The sequence below is a fragment of the Ranitomeya variabilis genome, chromosome 4 (assembly GCF_051348905.1).
Source record: "Ranitomeya variabilis isolate aRanVar5 chromosome 4, aRanVar5.hap1, whole genome shotgun sequence".
Lineage (NCBI taxonomy): Eukaryota > Metazoa > Chordata > Amphibia > Anura > Dendrobatidae > Ranitomeya > Ranitomeya variabilis.
In genome coordinates, this window is record NC_135235.1 from 219611950 (window position 1) to 219635475 (window position 23526).

The 23526-nt window shown below is 38.5% G+C and overlaps 1 protein-coding gene across 2 annotated transcripts; it reads right to left on the bottom strand.

Moving 5' to 3' along the window:
* Positions 1–1559: 1559 nt before the first annotated feature.
* On the bottom strand, positions 1560–22952 carry LOC143770410 (uncharacterized). Of its 2 annotated transcripts, XM_077260021.1 has the most exons (8): positions 22873–22951; positions 17718–17834; positions 16644–16793; positions 13890–14030; positions 13480–13611; positions 7267–7419; positions 6936–7133; positions 1560–4256 (listed from the first exon to the last, which is right to left on the bottom strand). In XM_077260021.1, exons 1-8 carry the CDS (start codon positions 22934–22936, stop codon positions 2212–2214), a joined length of 3000 nt encoding a protein of 999 aa, XP_077116136.1. In that variant the 5' UTR covers positions 22937–22951; the 3' UTR covers positions 1560–2211. The 2 variants fall into 2 exon arrangements, with proteins under 2 accessions (XP_077116136.1, XP_077116135.1); XM_077260020.1 differs by having other exon boundaries at positions 1561–7133; positions 22873–22952.
* Between the last annotated feature and the right edge of the window lie 574 nt (positions 22953–23526).

Sequence of the window (23526 nt, forward strand, 5' to 3'; positions counted from 1 at the left end):
CTTGGTGAAACAGAGCCTTCAAAAGGAAGCATGAGTATGAAGGAAAATTGAGACTCTGAAATTTCTACCAATCTAGAAAAAGAAGAGGCCCCATTACTAGTTTGGTGTTGCAGCCTTTTTTATGGTTTCCCTATAATGAACAGTTTTCATTAATATTTTGGGACGTAGAAGAGGATTATTCGGCACTCTGTTGACAATCCAACTGACCACAATGGCTAATCATGGAGGAATGTAAAGACTTGTCATCCAAAGTAACATTGCCATTAATATCTTACCAGCTATACGTGTATATCAGAAACAACACTAAAAGTTACCACATGAAACTGAAAAATATTTAGAATTGAGAGTCCTCAGTGGTTGATACCTTTTAATGGCTAACATGGTACCAAGATATATATCTTTCCTGTATCACATGAAACTGGTAATTTCATTGCCATCGGAGAATGGAATGGACAGGTCTTTCTAGGTGCCACCAAAATCTATGAAAAGTTTAGAACTGATTAAGAAATTTATTCAGATATTGGGAATACCTCAAGATATTTCCTTTGACTTTGGTCGATAATTATTTCATGTGGTATTGAGTGGAAACTTTTTCAGTCAATTTCTATATTTTCACAATTTTTGTTTATCATTTTCATATGATTATTATAAAATAAGGTCACAAATGGCAGAAAAGCAAAGACATTGCAAACAGTTAAAAAAACTGGGGTCTCACCAGACAGAGACAAACAACATATTCATTTATCACGATATTCACGTGAATTCACCTTGTGACTCTATATATCATTTTATTGCATGGCTACTATGAAATCTTTTTATCCCTTTGACTTGAGATGAGCAGTACAGAATGTTTCCGAATTAATAAACCTTACCCCTAAATTTACTATATTATCGATGAGTTCTGATGTGCACCTCAGACGAAATGTTCACATTTATCATTTTCATTTTTCTTTATTTCGTGACTGAAAATTTGGGATACTAGATGAGACAGTTTGATCTCCAGTTCTCCTAGCAGGAAGTTCTAGAAGAACTTCAAAGAATACTTAACAGGCAGACTAAGATATTCATCCTACATCTGCCTCTTGGACTCTGCACTGATTAAATAAGTGTGCCTCCTCTAAATCTGTAGCCGATGGACGAGAGCCCTCAGAACTTTCTAACCCGATGACATCCTTGGCTTTTCTCTTGCCTAGATGGCCTGGCGCTACATAAACATTGTGTTATGACATCAAACCAAGTTGGTTAATCAAAATTAGATCCACGGGTGCCATAGGTATGAGCAGGTTCTCAAGGTTCCCACCCAATGGCCACAGATTACTGATGTGGCCAATGGACCGATACCTGCTAGTCGATTCGGACTAACTCTAAAATTTATAATTTACTCTGTTTAAAATGTTGAGTTGGACTCAATTTCTCTTCTCATTTGGCCAAACTACAGATAAAAAACAATGTGGTTTTTACCAAAACAACTGCCAGCTGATCCACAAGGTTATTTTCTTAAGTTCCTGGGATCGTAGTTTTACATTTACCAAAAACAAGTCAGACACCAAGATTTTTTTAAAATTTATTTACACATTTTATTATTTCAAAAGGTCATAATCATTTATTTTATTTCATGTATCCAAAATATATAGTCTTTTTTTTACATCACATATTAACTTGTATTTAAAGCATTAGATGCCAAAATAAAGGTTGTAGGCTTGACATGAAGGTGGGTTAGGTTTTTCCAACTGAGAAGTAATTCCAGCAGAGGATGGTGATGGTAGGACATATGGCCACCAATATGGTTCCTTATGAATTTTGTGCATTTTAGGGTTTTGAATATGTTTTGCACAGATGTGTCTACCCAAACATTTCCCCGAATGTCCCTAAGATCAAAACTTTATCATATTACAAATTCAATATATTATCACAACATTCTTCCAAAGCTGGTAATCTCATGGCACTCATCTTTGGATATATTGAGCCAAGAAGAAAGATAAAAGAGGGCACATTTTGTATATTATTATTATTCTAGGGGAAATATGTTTTTTTCCAGTTGCAAGACAATAAAATAGAAGATGTCAGTCAAAACAACAAAGGTAGTCTATAAAAATGGATCATACAATAATTGCAAACATACATGTAATGAACATATTAAAGACATAATAAGTTATAAAAACAAAGAAATAGCACACTCAACCCTTGCCTTGTATTTAGTGAGATCTGCATTCAGTTCAGAACGAGCAGAGCCAAGGCTGAGAAGATGACAAAGTGCCCCGATTTTGCCCAGAAAGTGGTGGCACTATTGGACATGGTACCGTTTTTACTTCCAGATCCATTGTTAGCACCATCACTGGTTGAATCATTTGTACTTCTACCTGGAATCAGCACGTCTGTGTTATGGCCAGACAAATTTGTATTGTAGACATTGCCGTTACCATCTGTACTGGCACCACCATTAGATGATCCACCACTACCTACTCCAGGCACCATCATATTTGAGTTATGGCTGCTGTTATTTATGTTTTCATGGCCCATATTATTTCCAGCACCAGGGTTGCTTCCACCAGAGGGAATTACATCTGAGTTATGTTCATTGCCATTGTTGTAACCATTACTATAGCCCCCAGGGATCATGTCATTTGGGTTATTTGGTTGACCATTGGATCCTGACCCCCAGAAAATGCCATTTGTGTTGGTAGAACTATTATTTGGAGAACCTGGAGATATAAGGTTTGGGATTTGAATATTGCCATAAGATCCAATGTTGTAAGGAATTGGCCCTGAACCATTTGCATGTGGATTTTTTACATTTGGATTATACATAATATTGCTCCATCCACTACCAATATTACTAATGTTGAGAGGCCCATTATTAACACTAGGGAACATAGAAGGTATGTTGGGAATATTACTGTTGTTCCATGAAATGCCTAGACTTTTAAAATAGTCACTTAGAGATCTATTAAACATGGAATTTACATTATACCCAGAGCCATTATTAATACCGGGGGGCATCAAATTTGAGAAAAAACTATTTTTTTGGATCCATTCATTGATTTTTTGGCTGTCATTGCTATGGATAGATCCATTCAATTTTGAAAGAAAATTCTGGATATTATTGTAATAGCTGGAAGAATCATTATTGTTGGTCATCATATTTGGATCATAGTTACTGCCAAAAATCCAACCTGTTTTATTGCTATCGCTAGATCCTCCAGGTAGAAACTCATGCATCCAAGAGCTAATGTTGGGGTGTGACCCATTGTTATTTTCCCCTGAGGATATATGGTTTAGATATGATTCAATACTGTCCCATGGACCACCATAGTTGCTGATATTTCCGGAAGTAGGTCCATTGTTTGGAATCATAAAGTTAGAGCTATGGTTGCTATCTGAGAAATGGCTACTGCCATTGCTATTGAAAGACCCATAATTTCCACCTGGTGATGCCATATCATGATAAGAACCATTGCTGTTGACCCATTCATTGGTCATTCCAGTTCCATTGCTAGAACTGGTATAAGATGTTGAGGAACCATTACTCCCAGGGACGTTGACATTCGCCCCTGGTACCAACATACCATAATTCAAAGAACTATTGTCATTGCTAATCTCAGTTCCATGTCCAGGACTGGCATACGAGGTTGAAGAGCCATTACCTCCAGGGACATTGGCATAACCTTCAGGTATCCCCATACTATGATTAGAGTTATTACTATTAATAATCCCAGTCCCATTACCAGAACTGCCATAAGATGTTGAAGAGTTATTGCTTCCTGACATATTAGTATATCCCCCTGGAACTGATGTATTAGGTTTAGAGTTATTGTTATTACTAATGTCATTGGCAAGTCCAGTTCCATTACCAGTACTCGTGTAGGAAGTAGTTGAGCTATTATTTCCATTAATATTTGCATGCCCCACATGTTCTGTCATATTAGAGTTAGAACTATTGCCCCATCCATTCATCCCACCAGGCCCAGCATAGGAGACTGATGAGTCATTATCTCCAGGACTATAGTAGACCACAGTGTCGAGCCACTCAGAACCTATCCGAGTCCCATTACTAGAACTGCCGTTAAAAGGTGAGTAGTTATTTCCATGGATATTGGTATACCCTACAGGCATTGCATTATTGTGGTTGGAATAATTATTGCTGTTGCTCCATTCATTGGTCATTCCAGTTCCATTTCCTGAATTGATGTACACAAGTGAAGAGGACCCAGAACTGCCGGCAATAGAGCTGTTTCCACTTCCTGCTGTGTTGTTTCCTGATGAGGAGATATAATTTCCAGAACCATTAATGTTTGCAATACCCGTATTATAAATGTTAGCACCATGCCCTGAAATATGTTGCTTAATACCAGAATTATGGGTCTTTGTTTTGACAGGGTCAACTGAGTGTCCATTGTTGCCACTTAATGGAATGGTATTTAGATTATATGAACTACTGTTATCACTACCAGAATTACCAACAATATGATTATTATTAGGATCTACGCTACCTGTAGCCACCGTGGGAGAATTTGATGGATCCTCACTATAGTCTACGTCTGTGTAAACTACATCAGTGAAGCCGGCACTAAAGTCATTACTATTTGGGAAGTCTACGTCTGTGTAAGCTATTTCTGTGAAGCCACTATTGTCATAGCTGTTATATTCATTATTATATGGGACGTTCATATTATTGTCAGAATTTGAGTTGGGAAAAAAATTGTCCTCCCCATAATTGCTAAAGTTTGGAAACGTTGGGTGTGCGTCCGGGATGGAGCTACCATCACTAGTACTATTGTTATTATAGTTTAATAGAACATCTCCTCCAAGTGTTGGTGGTCCTGTTGATGATACACTGAGATTGTTTTGCCCCGTTGAATAATGAATTGGACTAGAGATATTACTTTCAGAGACAATATTATTAGCAGTACCAATATTAGTCGTATTAGTTCCATATCCTGAAATTTGCTGATTAGAATCAGAATTGTGAGGTTTTGCTGTTGTGAGGTTAAGATTCTGCACATTACTGTTATGTCCTGTAACATCACCACCAGGATTGCCAACAGAATCATGACTATTAGGAACTTCACTATCTGGAGAAACTGTGGGAGAATTGAATTGATTGTTATTCCAGTCTAAATCTGTGTAAACTACATCCGTGAAGCCGGCACTCTCATAGTTGCCAAAGTCGTCACTATTTGGGAAGTCTACGTCTGTGTAAGCTATTTCTGTGAAGCCACCATTGTCATAGCTGTTATATTCATTATTATATGGGAAGTTCACATCATTGTCAGAATTTGAGTTGGGAAAAAAACTGTCCTCCCCATAATTGCTAAAATCTGGAAACGTTGGGTGTGCTTCCGGGATGGAGCTACCATCACTGGTACTATTGTTACTATAGTTTGATAGAACATCTCCTCCAAGTGTTGGTGATCCTGTCGATGATACACTGAGATTCTTCCCCTCTGATGAATAATGAATTGGACTAGAGATATTATTTTCAGAACCGTTATTATTAACAGTGCCAATATTATGTATATTAGTTCCATATGTTGAAATTTGCTGATTAGAATCAGAATTGTGAGGTTTTGATGTTGTGGGGTTCAGATTCTGCATGGTACTGTTATTTCCTGGGACATTCCCATTACTACCATTATTCACTGTGTTTGTTGAGTATCCACCGGTCTCGTTGCTAGCTAATAAAATGTCATTTGGATTGGAGGCAGAACTACCAATAGAATCGTGACTATTAGGACCTACGCTATCTGGTGCCACTGTGGGGGAATTGGATGGATCCTCATTAAAGTCTAAGTCTGTGTAAACTACATCCGTGAAGCCGGCACTCTCATAGTTGCCTAAGTCGTTACTATTTGGGAAGTCTACGTCTGTGTAAGCTACTTCTGTAAAGCCACCATTGTCATAGCTGTTATATTCATTATTATATGGGAAGTTCATATCATTGTCAGAATTTGAGTTGGGAAAAAAACTGTCCTCTCCATAATTGCTAAAATCTGGAAATGTTGGATGTGTGTCCGGGATGGAGCTACCATCACTGTTACTATAGTTAGAGTTTGGTGAACCTTCTCCTCCAAGTGTTGATGGTCCTGATGATAATACACTGTTATTATTTTCCCCTGATGAATAATTAATAGGACTAGAGATATTATTTCCAGAGGCATTATTGTTACCAGTATCCATATTAGAAATGTTAGTGCCATATCCTGAAATGTGGAGATTAATATCTGAATTGTGGGTCTTTGGTGTTGTGGATGTCAGGTTTTGCACGTTGACATGATTTCCTTGCACATTCACATTACTACCATTATTCACTGTATTAGCTGAGTATCCACCGGTCTCGTTGCTAGCTGATAAAATGGTATTTGGATTATAGGCAGAGCTACCCATAAAATCATGACTATTAGGCCCTACGCTATCTGGAGCCACTGTGGGAGAATTGTATGGATCCTCATTAAAGTCTAAGTCTGTGTAAACTACATCCGTGAAGCCGCCACTCAAGTCATTACTATTTAGGAAGTCTATGTCCGTGTAAGCTATTTCTGTAAAGCCACCATTGTCATAGCTGTTATATTCATTATTATATGGGAAGTTCATATCATTGTCAGAATTTGAGTTTGGAAAAAAACTGTCCTCCCCGTAACTGGTGAAATCAGGAAAAGTTGGAGGTGCGTCCAGGATGGAGCTACCATCATTGACACTATAGTTAGGGTTCAATACAACTGATGGTCCTGGTGATAACATGCCATCATATGCTTGCCCTGGTGAATAATTAATAGGACTGGAAACAGTGTTACTTTCACTATCAATAAAAATTCTATCGTGGTCTGTATAGCCATTATTACTGTGTGAACCAGTGCCATATTTGGTAACGGCGGGATGTTCCGTTTTTAATGGGTTGCCTCCAGAAGTAGCATCAGTAGAAGGTCGGTTTTGGATACCTGTTCCTGGAGAAGCATTTCCCACGGGTAAATAGCCACTGGCTTGAAGACCGCTCTCAGAATATTGACTGTTGCAGAGACTTTCGTTGCAGCACTTTACAGTAGGGGTGCCCAACTTTTGTAACAAGGGTAGGATAGGTACGTTGCATATTGATGGTGTAGCACAACCTTTGATCACAGTGGGTAAAGTTTGTCCATCTAGGAAAATAAAAACAGAGCAATAATTGAGCAGAAATCACAGCATGAAATCAAATAAGGAAGTCTATTTATCAGCTCCACCTTCTGCGAATGTTAGAAGAATGCAATCATAGTAGTAGAGCTATCTACTTACCTTTTACAAATGTTCCTTCAATTTCTAAGCAAGAGGTCAGGGCTCCATAACATTGGGCTTTGACTACTGACTCAGTTGAGCAACTTGAACCATCAAGTGTATTACAGCTGTAGCATTGTAGTCCATTGGGTGTTTTGTCCTCAGACTTAGAATCTACACAGAAGACATACTGGATTAGTATCTGAATTGTACTGTATTATTTTCATATATAGCTTCAAAAGTTAAATGTGAACCATTCATTTGACGATTTTCTATTTCGTTTTACAAATATTATGTTTAAGGACACTTGGTGACTCCATCTACTTGAGTGGTGACTGAATCAGGAGACCATCAACGCCACTATGGTTGGTCCATTACATGTTGAACTTAAAAGTTCAGTTTCAAGAGTTTTATGGAAATTTACAGTCCATCAAAAGTCAATGGTATAACATAAAAACATACAAATTTGCCCAAAAAAGAATAACCATGATGCGCTCGATCCAATCTCCAACAACTGTAAAGATTCTAGTTTTCCTCAATTTGCTTGATGTAAAGAGCCTTCAAAGAAAATCTTGAAGAAGAACATTGAATATTCCTCACACAACAATATTTTTGCAATATTTTTGGTAGTAGGATATTGACAAACTCTTAGAGTCACCCACGATATTTGATTTTCACTTCTTAATGAAAAATTGATCATTACGGGGTCTCCGGTGTATGGCTAGAGCTCAGAAGCTGATCCCCTTCCACTAATGGTAGATGCTCGCTAATATTAAATAGGCAGCATCTGTGTTAAGCATCTGTGTTCTGAGCTAAGAGTTGACCGATGCTGCTAACTATATAAAACTCAGACATCAGCATCAAAATGGAGGGGCTGCCGCTGCTCTGATCGCCCCCCACATGATGCCTGCTAAATGCTCCTGTTGATACCATCTTTCTACTCCTGCAAAGGTCAGTAAAAGACTACAGTTCATCGTAGATCTTTATTTTCTCTATATATCGTGACACCGTATTATATGTGGTCAAATGATCACAGGCTAAAGTCCCCTAAAGGAGCTAAAAATATATGAAGTAAAAAATAAAAATAAAAAACATTTAAAAAACTAAAATATAAAAATTTGAATCCTCCCCACTATTAACAATAAACAAATAAAAAAAATTAAAACCATAAATAGTATTAAATATAGAAAAGTTCAGCCTGTCAAGATATAAATTAGTTAATCCATTTGTGTAATGGAAATCAAAACGCAAAAAACTTTGTTTTTTGACCACCAAACCTCCAAAAGAAAAATGCAATAAAACACTATAAAAATGTCGAATATTCCCCAAATTGGTGGCAATAAAATTGTTAGCTTAGGACCCCCAAAAAATATCCCTTACACAGCTTTATTGATGGAAAAATAAAAATGACATAGGTCTCGGAATCCCGCCTGATGTAAATAGAGGGGAGTTGATAATAGGCTGCTTTATGGATAGAGATACATCTTACGTAATGGTGTGAATGATACCCTATGCAATTAGAATACTAGGCAGCCACCCCACGGATATTTGGTTGGTGGCTAAGTGGTTGTTTTCAGTATTTTTCACGTGTGCTGCCCCCGCCTTTATCAGCGTTCCTGAAGAAGCCAAATGGCGAAACGTGTGTTAAATGGATCAGTGGTAAACTTACTCTTAGTTTTTTAGTTGCTATTAGGGAATCTTAGTTGGTACTTCAGTTTAATTTTAATGCTTAATTTATTTAGTGCTTACGTTTCATTAATTAAACCTTGACTCTATGCCTGCGGGGATTATCTTTGGGTTATGAATTGACTATTTATCTTTTTTACTTGCAGCTTTATAGCTGTTTGGGATTACCAAGTACTGGGCCCACTACTGTTTAATCCTCACTTGAGGTTCTAGAGTCATTATTATTTTATAACTTCCCTGGCCACATAGTCTTTGGTTTACATGTGATTCTATTTCCACTCACTAGATGATGCTATTATTCTAGATATTTCTAATACAATGTTATCTGTACTAATGCCATTGATATAAATAAAAAATGTGCGAATGGGCAAGATTCTCTAAAAGTCAATTTTATTATTTTATTACATCTGTCTTGTCTCTGCTCTACAGTATTGTGTTTCCTCATGTAACTTGGGAGCTGATTATTATATTTACTATATATGTAACTGCAGCGCCCCAGAGTCCTGGTTGCTGCAGTAATGTCGCTCTTTCACCAGGGGGAGTGATATTACGTCTGATTGTACTAAAGGAGTTCATCTTGCCAGGTATCACAAGTCACACACCACACTTCACACTCCAGTCCACCAGGGGGAGCCTTCTATCTATTAGGGCACTCCTCACACACGGGTAAAACTGGTGGGTTGGATAGGAAGCTAGTCAGACGCTACCTGGGTTTTACCCAGAGAGGACCTGTCAGGCAGACAGGGGGAGAAGGAGGAACATCTGAGCTGCAGACAGAGGGTCCCTGTCAGGGGTGGGATCCTGACAGAGGCCTAGCACGAGAAAGATAGCTACGGAGCAGCGCCTGCCCCACGTGCGGCAGCATCCTAAGAAAGGACACGAAGCGAAGTGTATTGTGGAGAGTGAGAAACGAAGTCACAGCACAAGGAGATAATACCGGGAGGAGTTCTGCCCCAAGATCGGCAGCCTCCTTCTGAGGCGCGTAGCCGGTGGCCGGAACACCGAGGGAGTAATTGACTCTACGCATTACTTCAGAGACCGGCAGGATAGTCAATTCCAAGTTGGCTGCCCGACCTAAATACCTAAGAAGACACGGAGGCAAATTGTGGGGGTCGGGGCATCTCTAGGGTCCCTACAAACAAGCCCCAGGCTATCCCAGTCATACAGGTTGTCCTATCCATACCATCTGGGGGACAGAGAGAGAGAGAACATCAGAAACATCTACGAAAGTTGTGAGGACTATCCCGTGGTGCTCAGCAGGGAGGTACTACAACACACAGGCACTAGTAGGAAGGCTACTGATTTCCACCTGGTTAAGAGAACTCTGGATTTGCCTTCGGACCAGCCAGACTCTGGTTGCCCTGTGAACGGTACTCTGGACTGTGGATGATGAAGTCTTCAGTAAAAGGTAAAGAGACTGCAACCTTGTGTCCTCGTTATTAATCGTGTCTTACATCGTCCCCCATCACCACCTACACATCTGGGAAGCCTTGGGGATATACTTCACCTGTGGGAAGGTATACCATCTAGCTGCCATTCCATCACCCCAGCGGACCCCCAAGCAGCATCGGTCACCCTGACCGAATACCACAGTTGGCATCACGAACACCAGACAAACTTCACCTTTAATTGTACGCCCCTCAGAAGGGCCACGGACCGAGTCGGGCCACCGTGACATCCCCAGAACCGAGAGAGACAGACCCGGTACCGAGTACCCCATTGCCCTACACGGGGGGGTGCTCCATAACCAAGATACCACGACTATTCTCTGTATAAATTCTCCCTTTTTTTATGTGTTTTTAATTATTGTAAGAAAGATTTAGACATTTCTTAAAATATTTTCTGGGTGGTCCATTCTTTTTTGTTTTTTCTTTATCATGTGGGATCTGCTGCATCCTGTTTGTGCATTTGTGTCTGGACATGGTATTGCAAGTATGACTGCTTTTTCTCTTTTAGTGATGTTTTTATTGATTTTTAGCCCTTTTTTCAGTGAATTACACTAGATGTGAAACCTCAATTTTCTCTATACACTGCGACGCCATGTTATAAGTGATCAGGTGACCGCATGCTAAAGTCCCTTAAAGGAACTAAAAAATTAAGTAAAATAGAAAAAGAACATTCTCATTGAGGTCACCGCAGTTCATCATCCCGGCTGACAATAAAGTGAGCTTGGGAATGCACCTTCAAAGAACGGCGGTAACCTCTATAACATAACCGCTCGTCACTGAAGCCGTGCTCGCAGCACCTCATTGTCTCCTGGTTTTCAGCCTGGACATTCGCATCATGCCACCATTCATGTTGTAAACTAGATATCGCTGAGATGGACTACGACATGGGACAGTATTGTTAATCTTCACTTCGGGCAAATAAGGGATATGGTTGTTTATTATTTTTTTAATTTTGTTATTATTTTTGTTACTTTTTTTACAGGGGACATGGGCATTGGTGAATTAGGCGTAAGGTGAGTATTATGGTTGTTTATTATTTTCTGTCTTTACTTGGGACAAGGGCTTCAATAGAATAGGCCTAAGGTGAGTATAACTTTGTTTCTTATTTTGAAATAAATGTGTAAATTAATTATTTCAAATAAAGGATTTTATTCTTGCTTTGCGTTTATTGCCTAACTTACTATGAGGTTAGCAATGGGGGCGTCTTATAGACTCTTCTCCATTACTAACCCATGATCTTGATGTCAGCTGACAATTACCCCACTTGCACTGCTATAGGACAAGTTGGAAGCGTGAGACTAAGAGCCAGATTTGGCGCATCTTATGGATGCACCATTTTGGGGGCGGCTGAGAGATGGTGCTGTTAGCCAAGGGGGGCAATATTTCTGACTCCTTCCCAGACTATTAATATCAACCCAAAGCTGTCTGTTTAGCTTTTGCTGGTTTGAATTTATAGGGGGATCCTACATTATTTTTATCTGGGGTCCCCTATACATTCACCAGTAACGGCTAAGCAAACAGATGCGAGCTGATATTAATATCTTGGGAACCTTACAGGGTATTGTCTCTTGTCCCAGATTATTAACATCAGACCTCAGCTGTGGGCTTTCCCTCTGCTGGGTATGAAAATTGCATGGGAGGCCATGCCATTTTTTTATTTAATTCTCAATTTTACACAAGATGTACACAATGATGAGCGCTGCCTTCATCAGCTGGCGCCTGGGATCAGCGCGTACTATACTAATTTTCCTAGGTGCCGGTATGGCAATGGATGTGGAACACAGACACATGGATAGCAAACGGATGCAGGGATGTCATATAGGTACATACGGATGGCACACGGAAACGGACCACCGATCTCACTAGTACTGGTTTTTCCTTTGCAGGAATCACCAGGGCTTGTAAAAGAGGCCTTACAAAGCTTTATTGATGACAAATAAAAATGTTATAGGTTTCGGAAAATGTTGGCACAAATTAAAACTATGTTTTACAAAAATCTTAAGTTTTTTCACCACTTAAACAAAAAAATCTACAAGTTTGATATCACCATCATTTTAATGACCTGGAGAATCATGCTGCTAGATCATTTTTACTACACAATGAACACTATTTACAACTCCTCCCACAAAGAAAAAAACAAACAAACTGGTTGACTTGCATTTTTTTCCCCATTTCATCCATCTTAGAATTTTTTGTTTGCTTTTAGTACATGGTGTAGAAAACTATACCTCATCCGGCAATAAACATGTCCTCATAAAAAAAAAAAAGTTATGACTCTTGTAAAAAGGCGAGGATAAAATATAAACATAACACGATATAAGATACGGCCACCACCTTTCAGGCCTGATATACAGCATTCTATAATGCTGTAGATAAGCCCCGGTCCAACCTGAGAGATAAGAAAAATAAGGTTTATTATACTCACCCAGGGGGGCGGTCTGGTTCCGATGGGTGTCGCATATCCGGGTCCGGCACCTTCCATCTTCTTATGATCGCCGCCCTCCTGCTTGCTTCATGGCACCCCGGAATCGCGCTCCTGCCCAGGCGCACTTATCTGCCCTGTTGGGGGCAGAGCAAAGTACTGCAGTGCGCAGGCGCCGGGAAAGGTCAGAGATGCCTAGCGCCTGCGCACTGCAATACTTTGTTCTGCCCTCACCAGGGCAGATAAGTATGCCTGCGCATGAGCACGATGCCAGGAAGCCTGTGAAGCAAGTAGGAGAGCGGCATCACAAGAAGATGGGAGGCGCCGGACATAGACCTGAGAAACCCATTGGACTAGACCGTCCCGTAGGTGAAAATAATTAAACTTATTTTTCGGATCTTGCAGGTCGGATCGGGGGCTTATATACAGCATTATAGAATGCTGTAGATAATCCCTGAAAGGCGGTGGCCGTTCCTCGCATCGGTCAAACCTGGTGACAGGTTCGCTTTAAAACCATGGACAATATGTCATTTCTAAGCTGAAGGCAGGATTTACTTGGGGGTTCAGCCGGGACAGGAATATTTCTAGACTGGACCTCTTACGTCCTAAACATTGTCTACTTGATTATTACTATCAAAAGGTTCCTTCGAACTGTGCATCTTCTATATGGGACATTACCTGTGCCACTGTTGCAAAAGTTTTCATTACAGCACTGGACGGACACTGAAGATGTTTGACTGGAGAAAACCAAGTTCTGGGTACAAGATGGAATCTCTCCACATCCTTTTATGTTGACATCTGATATGTCACCTTTTGTTAGATAAGGAAAGACAATGATGTTAGGGGTAAAACGCGCTAAAAATTAATGCTCAATATTTTATGCAATTTTGTAAGTTTTATAGTAAATTTGTTTCGAAAAAACTTGTGAGTTCCTCCTTACCATTAACATAACTTTTGTTGACGAGTGGTATTAATTGATTGGAATTTTTTTTTTTTACTGATCATAAGTCGTCATTTTCATCAATGGAAATATATTTTAGCTGTACATACTTGTCATATACAACCCTTCCCTTTATCCATCTACTCACCAAAGGAACCTACGACTTTCATATCTACACACAGTTTCTGTTCTCCCATGCATCGCATTGTCTTCATTGTATCACTGTTGCAGGCGCTTCCAGGAGATATACATGAGTGACAGTAAAGATCATTTTGAGTTGTGTTAGGACCTGAAAACAATAAAATGATAGTCAAAGCTGACAAAATAATATTAATAATTCCTACATAAACCACCATGTTATCTCATGACTAGTACGTTTGGACCAGCTCTTGCAGATCTTGTCGATCTGATTTAGGAAAAATTTACAACCAAAATATTTAAACCAAAATATGAAAATTGGTAAAAAAAAACACTGAATCCATTTTTTCCAATATGGACATTACGATCCATAGATTCATAACAATAACTGTGATAAGATCAGACAAACTCCTAGGGTCTATTTAATTGCAAATCAGTCAGTCCAATTTCTGTGAAACAAACCTTTTCGGGGCATCTTAGAAACCCATGACCTTATTGGGATACAAGATGGTGAGTTAAACTAATGCCTTTTTACATGGCCTGATAATTGTCAAAACTTCTCAGACCCCACTGATCTCATGTAAACATAACAGCAGCCAGCAAGCATTCAATTTAAATGCTTATTTGTGGGCTGATTGGATAATTTATGCAGGCTTAAAAATTATTTTTGTCATCAGCATACTTCCCTGTTTTTTACAAGGGATATGGTTTTGTCAAGATATGATTCTTCATCCTCATACAGATTGAATTAACCTGTGTTAAGGAGCCTTGAACAAAAGATGAGCAGCTTAATTGTATTGTTCGGTTGGTTTTATTGGCTTGGTTGTATCAGCTTAGTTGTATCGTTGAGTGGGTTATATTGGCTTGGTTGCATCAGCTTAGTTGTATCGTTGAGTTTGTTATATATTGGCTTTGTTGTATTGTTGAGTTGGTTATATTGGCATGGTTGTATCAGCTTAGTTGTATCGGTGAGTTGGCTTTATTGGCTTGGTTGCATCAGCTTAGTTGTATCATTGAGTTGGTTATATATTGGCTTGCTTGTATTGTTGAGTTGGTTATATTGGCTTGGTTGTATCAGCTTAGTTGTATCATTGAGTTGGTTATATTGGCTTGCTTGTACCAGCTTAGTTGTATCATTGAGTTGGTTATATTGGCTTGGTTGTATCAGCTTAGTTGTATCATTGAGTTGGTTATATTGGCTCGGTTGTATCAGCTTAGTTGTATTGTTGAGTTGGTTATATTGGCTTGGTTGTACCAGTTTAGTTGTATCGTTGAGTTGGCTTTATTGGCTTGGTTGCATCAGCTTAGTTGTATCGTTGAGTTGGTTGTATATTGGCTTGATTGTATCGTTGAGTTGCTTATATTAGTTTGGTTTTATCAGCTTGATCACTGCGTTGATGATATTGGCTTGGTTGAATCGACTTGGTTGTATTATTGAGTTGGTTATATTTGCTTGGCTGTATCAGCTTGGATATATCATTGAGTTGGTTATATTGACATGGCAGTATCGTTGAGTTGGTGATATTGGCTTGGTTGTATCGACTTGGTTGAATCATTGAGTTGGTTATACTGACTTGGTTGTATCGTTGATTTTGTGATATTGTCTTGGTTGTATCAACTTGGCTGTATCATTGAGTTGGTTATATTGGCTTGGTTATATCAGCTTTGAGGCATTGATGAGTTGGTTTTATTGGCTTGGTTGTTTTGGCTTGATTGTATCATTGAATTGGTTGGCTTGGTTGTATCGTTGAGCTGGTTATATTGGATTGAATGTATAAGCTTGTTTGTATCATTGAGTTTCTTATATTTACTTGGTTGTATCAAATTGGTTGTATCGTTGAGTTGATTATTCTTTGGCTTTGATGTATCAGGTCGGTTGTATCGTTGAATTTATTATATTGGCTTGGTTGTATCAGCTTGAGTGTATATTTACGTACAGAAATCTGCTTGTGTAAACTATATTATTTATTATTTTGCCATGACCAACCATGGTTCTTCACGAAAAACCCCATCACTCATAGTCGAGAACGCTGGTGCCGGTTTATTAAGACTGGTGTTGTACATGCCAGTCTTAATGAGGGGCATAATGGAGCAAGTGCACTCAATTTATTAAGAGGTGCTGCCCACCTATTTATACTGTATTTGGAGCATTTTGAGCTCTGCACCTTTGTCAGATACTAGAGTGATATTTCTGGCATAAGTTAAGAAACTCTTGATGTATTTGATGGGAGGATGCCATCATGTCCCATCCAGCCCATGCTCTGCTCAATTTGAAAATTCCAAAAGCTGCCAGCTTTTCAAAATCTTTTCAACTTTTCAGTGTTTTATTCCAGAAAATCGACATAAACACTTTAATGAATCGACCCCCCCCCCAATACTTTTAGAGTCAGTCTTTAATTAACTGCTCATAAAGCCATCTTGGAAAAATTGTGCATACAGTGACCTCTAGTGATTGCCAAAATATACCTTCGGTCACATGCATTCTAAAATAGTTGCGTTGACTGTGGAATCTTCAATGTTGAGGTTTGGCCACATGCTCATCTGTGGCACCCACCATTTTGAAAAATACTCATCTGTTGCTCATGGAAACCAATAGTAGGTTATCGAATGGCCGACCTTTCAAGTTGACAAACAAGACCCAAGAGTGAACCCCAACCTAAACTTGTCAATGGAGCAAATTCAGCTAATTCGATATTTCGTTATCTTAAGTCCCAATACACTAAGACCATAATAACCTACAAATATATGGATATGGCTACTGTACCTGGGATTCCTTTAGTGTTACAAAGATCCGAGTCGCAAAACCTCTGCTGCAGGGACAAGGTGATCCGGTCATTTGGGGATATTGATATTTTTTGGGAACTTTTAGTTGAGTTTATGCAGCCTTTAAAAACTTTCTGCACCTTACAAGGAACTTTATAAAAAAAAAAAGAAATGTTATATCACTTATTCACAATAGCTATAAAGAATAGGCAATTACATTTTCCAAATCCACATTTTTGGCTATTATCATGACTATACCATGTCTATATAACATACATAGTTCCTTCCAGTTCTTTTAGTAACTAAAATAATATGTACAACAATGAGAATAGAAGAAAGAAGCTCCACAGTTCAGAATGTGAAATCTGTTCTCCACCCTGAGGCCTGATCGGAGACATATTTTCATAATTTAACTTATGGTTGAACTCAAAAATTATTTTAACATTTTTACCTCGGGAAGAAATTGCAGCAGGATGCACTATGGGAAGAAGACAAGCCGGCGGTGGTCATGTGATGGGGTGATGTTCTGATGGAAATCTCTTGCCTTATCATCATGTAGATGTGACACCTACCTAACATTGTGCAGACCAAGTTCCCCCCTTCATGGCAGTGGGATCAGCTAATGTCAATGCCTCTTTGGGGACATAATTGTGTGTCAGAAATGGAGGAACATGAAAAAGATCAAGGTGATTACTTATCACCAAATTCCCAGATCACAGTCCAAATCGACCATCTGTGGGATGTCCTAGAAAAACAAGTCTGATTCATGGAGGCCTAACCAAGAAACTTATAGGATACAAGGATATACTGCTAATGACTTGGTGCCAGATATCACAGGACTCTTCAGAGGTCTTGTGGACAAGGCACTGACAGGCCCAGATCTGTTTTGGTGGCACAAGTGACTGGAACAGGTGGCCATGAGAGGAGGGGAGTTGTCCTTCAATGGAAGTCTTCAAACAGAGTCTGGACAGACATCTGTCTTAGACGGTTTAGTGGATCCTGCATTGAGCAGGGGGTTGGACACGATGACCGCTGAGGAATCTTAATAAGGAATCCATAATAAGTGGCTACTTACAGGAGTCGACATACAAGGCGGTGGTGGAGCACTTGTCATTGTCTCCAGGACACGTCACCTCGGTTGGACTGCACCCATTATCACTACCTACGCATGTGTGACACTTCAAGGAGTAAGCTGGAAAAGAGAAAAAAGAAAAAACAGTTCAGAAGCTTGGATCATAAAGTCATATCATTTTATACATAATTTGTCCATATTTGTGCCATATTGATATGAGCATTGGCTTTCATTATACATTAATTTATATTCATCTGACACTTTACTACGAATAGTATAATGTAGGGTCAATTACCCTGATTCCGGCAATGTGTTACTTGTTGGGTTGCTAGCTGTAGTTTGGAAATGATCACTAGGTGTCTCGTGCCTCCTCATCGAACCCCGCCCCTGCACTGATTTACAGCTTTCTGCCTACGCACAGTATACTTAGAAATCAACCAATCAGTGCTATCCATATTGGGTCACTCTTATCATTCAAGTTACGAGTACCAAAGAGGTTCAGGTGAATTAGAAGCAATGATCCTCCACTGTTCGAGGCATTGATATATCTTATTTCAAAGCCATCTACTAGTAACATACTCTGACATGTCGAAAAAAAAAATGCTTTACGTGGGAAATCCTTATCATTTTGTTTCCTGGCATCAAGAGTACTAAAAAGTTTCCAAAAACTGCCTCCAAACTATATAATTCTGATTAACTTTACGGGTCTTGAAGCTTTTCCAGAATCTTTTCACAAGGATGCGAAGACTTTTGCAGCAAACTTTTTTTTATTATGCTTCTTTCTGTTACAGGGTGTGTAGTCTTATATGAGTTGTATAATATAGGGCAGGTACATATTTCTCTTGTAAGGTTTATTTACACAGTTCTCATAAATGCAGAAGAACATATATAATTATACAAGAGCATTTGTTTTTTCTATATATATATTCCTGTAATTCTTGTCGTGTAGGTGACACTGAATTTAGTTGCATAGAAGGTGTGTCATGTCATCGTACTGTGATACTCATTATTTCTCAGCAGTCAGCGGTAGAGTATTCCGCTTTTTGTTTTTTTTGTAAATCTGCCATGCTGTTCCAAAGCTAAGAACCTTTATATTTAGTGCACATTTTTATGGTCTTTACCAAGGGGGTGGTGCTCACAAGTTAACAATGCAGAGGAGCCTAAAGTCCCGCCCCAGAGGATCCAGTGAGCCCCTCCCACTTGGAACCAGATTTACAAATAATAAACAAACCATGCATGTATTATTGCATGTACACCTTTTTTGTCTAGTTTTTGGTGTTCTTAGCCAACTTAGCCAAGTTTTTTTCTCTAATTTGAATTTTTTTTAAGCTCATTTTTGTGTTGGACCTTTTTGTTATGTTTTTCAATGTGGGCCTAATTTTTGATTCCCATTGTTTGTGGCTGATTTAATTAATCAATTCCAACTTTTTAAATTTGTTGTACAAATTTTCTCCAAACAAACAAAAGTGACATGTTGCACAAAATATGTCACAAAATTTGCGCAAACAATTTCAAATGTGAATATTAACATTCCAGAGGAGGAACTGGAGAAAAATTGTACAAAAAAATGTGCTACTTTTTACAAAGTCGCAATTGATGAATATCTGGAAAACAATAACCTTGCCCACATTGGTGAAGATGAATTAGAAACAAGCAAACAAGTAAAATAAACTGAAAAAAATACAAATTAAAAGATGAATAAGATGGAAAAAAACAGGTGAAAAAGAACAAAAATTAGACAAAAAAGGGAGGAAATGTGATAATGAAAGTGTGGAAAACACTGTAAAGGATTTCAATAAATAATCTTTAGCTTATTCCATCTCTAAAAATGAAAAAAACAAAAACCAAATCAAATCTATCCTCAAAGTTGTAACAATGAAAACTGCAACTTATCCCGCAAATAAAAATAAGCTCCAACTAGTCAGAAACAAATTAAAACATTATGGGCATGGCAAACAATTGATGCATGATCAAATCCCATACTGGGATTTAAAAAAAGGAAAAAAATGGCAAAAGTATATCGCTCAAATTTCTAATAAGATTATAAAATAAAAAACTACACACGCTTAGTATTGTTTTGTCTGTAATGATTCATTCTATACATTTATTGTGATTGTTATTTTTTATCCTCTGTGGCAAACACTGTCAAAAATGCTGGTAACAATTTCAGAATACCAATCGTGCCATCCTCCACGCCTTACTAGAGATGAGAGAATTGATTTGATTTGTTATGAATTTTCTCAAAAATTCAAATTTGACAGAATCCAAATTTTAGGTATTCAATCCTTAAGAATACATCAAAATGTTGGCTAATGTTTTGCAAGATCCTATTGAAGGATGGGAAGGGGTTGCATGATAAAAATTTTGCATTCACTTGTCATAGGACCACCCTTTACTTGCAATTCTCTGCCCATTCCTCTGCTTGCTTTGGATCTTCCTTCAAATTGTTCTTCTATTTGGAGTGATCTTTGGTTCAGATCTTAACGCTCCGGCTAAACCTCATATAAAAAAATAGAAAGAATCATATGTCTTTAACGTATGGCGCATCCCAAATAACCACGGGAGGCCAAATCAGTGCCTCAAGATTTGGACTGAAAACCAAACAGAAGACTGATGCAAAGGCCAAACAGAGGATTGATCTGAAGACTTAACAAAAGAACGAAGAGAAGATTGATCTAAATACCTATCCAAACATCGAAGAGAAGAGTCATGTGAAGACCAATCTAAATACCAAACAGAAGACTCATCTGAAGACTGATCCAAAGACTGAACAGGTGATATATTTGAAGACTGATCCAAAGACCGAACAGAAGACTGATCAGAAGACTGATCTAAAGACCTTAACAGGTGACTGTTGTGAAGACTTAGCCAAAGACTGAACAGACGATTAATCTGAAGAATGATCTAAGGACCGAACAGAAGACTGATCCAAAGACCTTAACAGGTGACTGTTGTGAAGACTAATCCAAAGACAGAACAGAAGATTGTCTAAAGACCAATCCAAACACGAAGGAGAAGACTCACATGAAAATCAATCTAAATACCAGCAGAAGAATGATCCAAATACTGAACATAAGATTGATCTAAAGTCCAATCCAAACACTGAAGAGAAGACTCATCTGAAGACCAATCAAATACCAAACACAAGACTGATCTGAAGACTGATCCAAAGACTGAACAGACGATTAATTTGAAGACTGAATCAAAGACCAATCAGAAGACTGATCCAAAGACCTTAACAGGTGACTGTTGTGAAGACTGATCCAAAGACTGAACAAAGGATTGTCTAAAGACCAATCCAAACACGAAAGAGAAGACTCATATGAAAATCAATCTAAATATCAAACAGAAGAATGATCTGAAGACTGATCCAAACACTGAAGAGAAGACTTATCTGAAGACCAATCTAAATACCAAACAGAAGACTAAGTTGAAGACTGATCCAAAGATTGAACAGAAGACTGATCAGAAGACTCATCCAAAGACCGTAAGAGATGATGGATCTGAAGACTAATCCATTGGCCAAGAGAGAAATATGTACTCAAAACCAATACAAAGACTGAAGAAAAGACTTATCTGAAAACTAATCCAAAGACCGAACAGAATACTGCTCTGAAGACCAATCCAAAGTGAATAGAGGACTAGGGTGGGACCTGCAGCAGCAAGACAGGTGAAGGGTGAGCCTAGGAATGGAGAGTAATGTATACTCTTTTCTTTTTAAAAAAAACTTTGCTTACTCTCCGTTTATTATAATTGGGGTTTGGAGATATCTCCAAGAATGATAAACCTTTTTAAAAAAAATGTTGAATGATTCCCCCATCTCTAATCCTTACCAGACTATTGAAGAAAATCATTAAAATTATTTTTGGACCAGTATTTTGAAAAGGGGAATCCAAAAGGATTTGAGGGACTAATGTGAGGAGAGGATATTAATATATATTTTAGTTAATTAAAGTTTATTATTTCTCTGTACAAGGTGTGGTGGTTGGGTCATCACACGTGCTGCTCTTAAAACTCCCAGCCCTGGCCGATGCCTAATAATACCAGTAATTACAGTCTCAGATCATCAGAACTTTCTCTTTTTCCAGGATGAAAAATTATCTTTCTTCTTTCACGAAGCCTCCCAGCCGCCTCCCGCTCATTCTTACACCCTAAATTTTCTCACCCGCGCCCATAACTTCTGACTTAATTGCATTTTCACCTTTGATTCATTCATGAATATTATTCAGACTTGTGCTTTCCCATCCTGCCCAATATGTAGAAATCGCAAGTTTTAATTTATACAGATAATTAAAATTTCTCCTACTTGTATCTATCTGGAAAGCAGATGTACATGATAAATTTCGCAATATGACACACATATAAATGTAGCCAAGCCAAGTTTGCAATTCAGTGTGACTATAATTCAAATGTGAAAAATATATCAAATTGATGATTTTTACATAGGGCTGCAAAGAAGTCACATGTGGATTTTTGTATGCATCTTTTTTGTGTGTGTGCGAGTTCTGTCTGTATTTTTCACCTGTAGAACTCGTACCTAGTATAGTCCATGGGGATGTTCATATGTTCGACTTTTGTGCAGAAAAAGTGGTTGGTGCAAAATTATGGAGACATTGATTCGAGTGCCGGATAAAAATCGTCAATGCAAGTCTATAGGTCCATGAAAAAAAACTTCCGGCGCTCCGATGCCATCTGTATGGTAGATAGGGGAAAGTGGAGAAACTTCTTTTTTTTGTTTCTCATCTGAAAAAACTTTTTGAAAATTGGACCAAACTCGTTGAAAATTTGAAGAAAACCACTGAAGAGACTCGGATTGTTTTTTGCACAAAAATCTATTTTCTCCTATCTAGGATCAACATGTTAGGGCATGTTAGGTTAGGCTATGGGTTGAACTAGATGGACTTAAAGTCTTCCTTCAGCCTTAATAACTATGTAACCAGATCTTAGTAATCAAATCCTTATTACAGCACAATTATGATGCAGACTAAATATTAACAACAGTAGTCCAGACTTTCAGATAATCGGTTACCTGCTTCCGTTTCACATATTTTTTTCAACCCTCTCAAAAATGAACAATCAGGTCCCTTTATTTCCAGATTTAAGGACTTGCATATTTTCCATATTTCGGTCACATAAATTGATCAATACTGGATCTTACCTGGAATAACCAATGCCACAAGGCAGCCCAGCAACAGGGACCTTTCTGCTATGTGCGCACCCATCCTGAGTTTTCCCCCTTGTGCCATGAGCCAGGGCACAGCGTGAAGTATATATACCTGTGCCATCATTCATCGCCCATCAGAAACGCCCGGGAACCTCCACTCCCTGAATGATGATGATGAGTAACATGTAAAAACCATGCAAAGCACTAATTAATATTTTGGTACAGAAGGAGAGAATCATTATCAGCCTGGAGAAATATTTCCAAAGCAAAGTGTATCATCCTCCCCTTTAATAGGGGCAAGAAAAGATTTCCGTATATTCTTAAGAATATTTGAAGTAGGAAGAGACGAAGAGATGAAGTAGTTAAAGGAAACTCCACTACAAAAACTTTCATTGCATTTATCAACTCTCAGAGACTATTATTCATTACTAGGGATTATTACTAACAGGAGTGTACATAGAAATCATGGGACCCCACAGCAGAAGTCCTATTTGCCCCTAAAAAAGAAAAAATATATATTATGTAGATATTCGACAGGGTTACATAGCCCACAACTCTGCAGCTGTTACAAAGTAATTTTACCCCTATTGAAGCCCATTAATGTTCCCACACAGTAAAATACCCCTTTCATGGCCCCTACAAAGTATG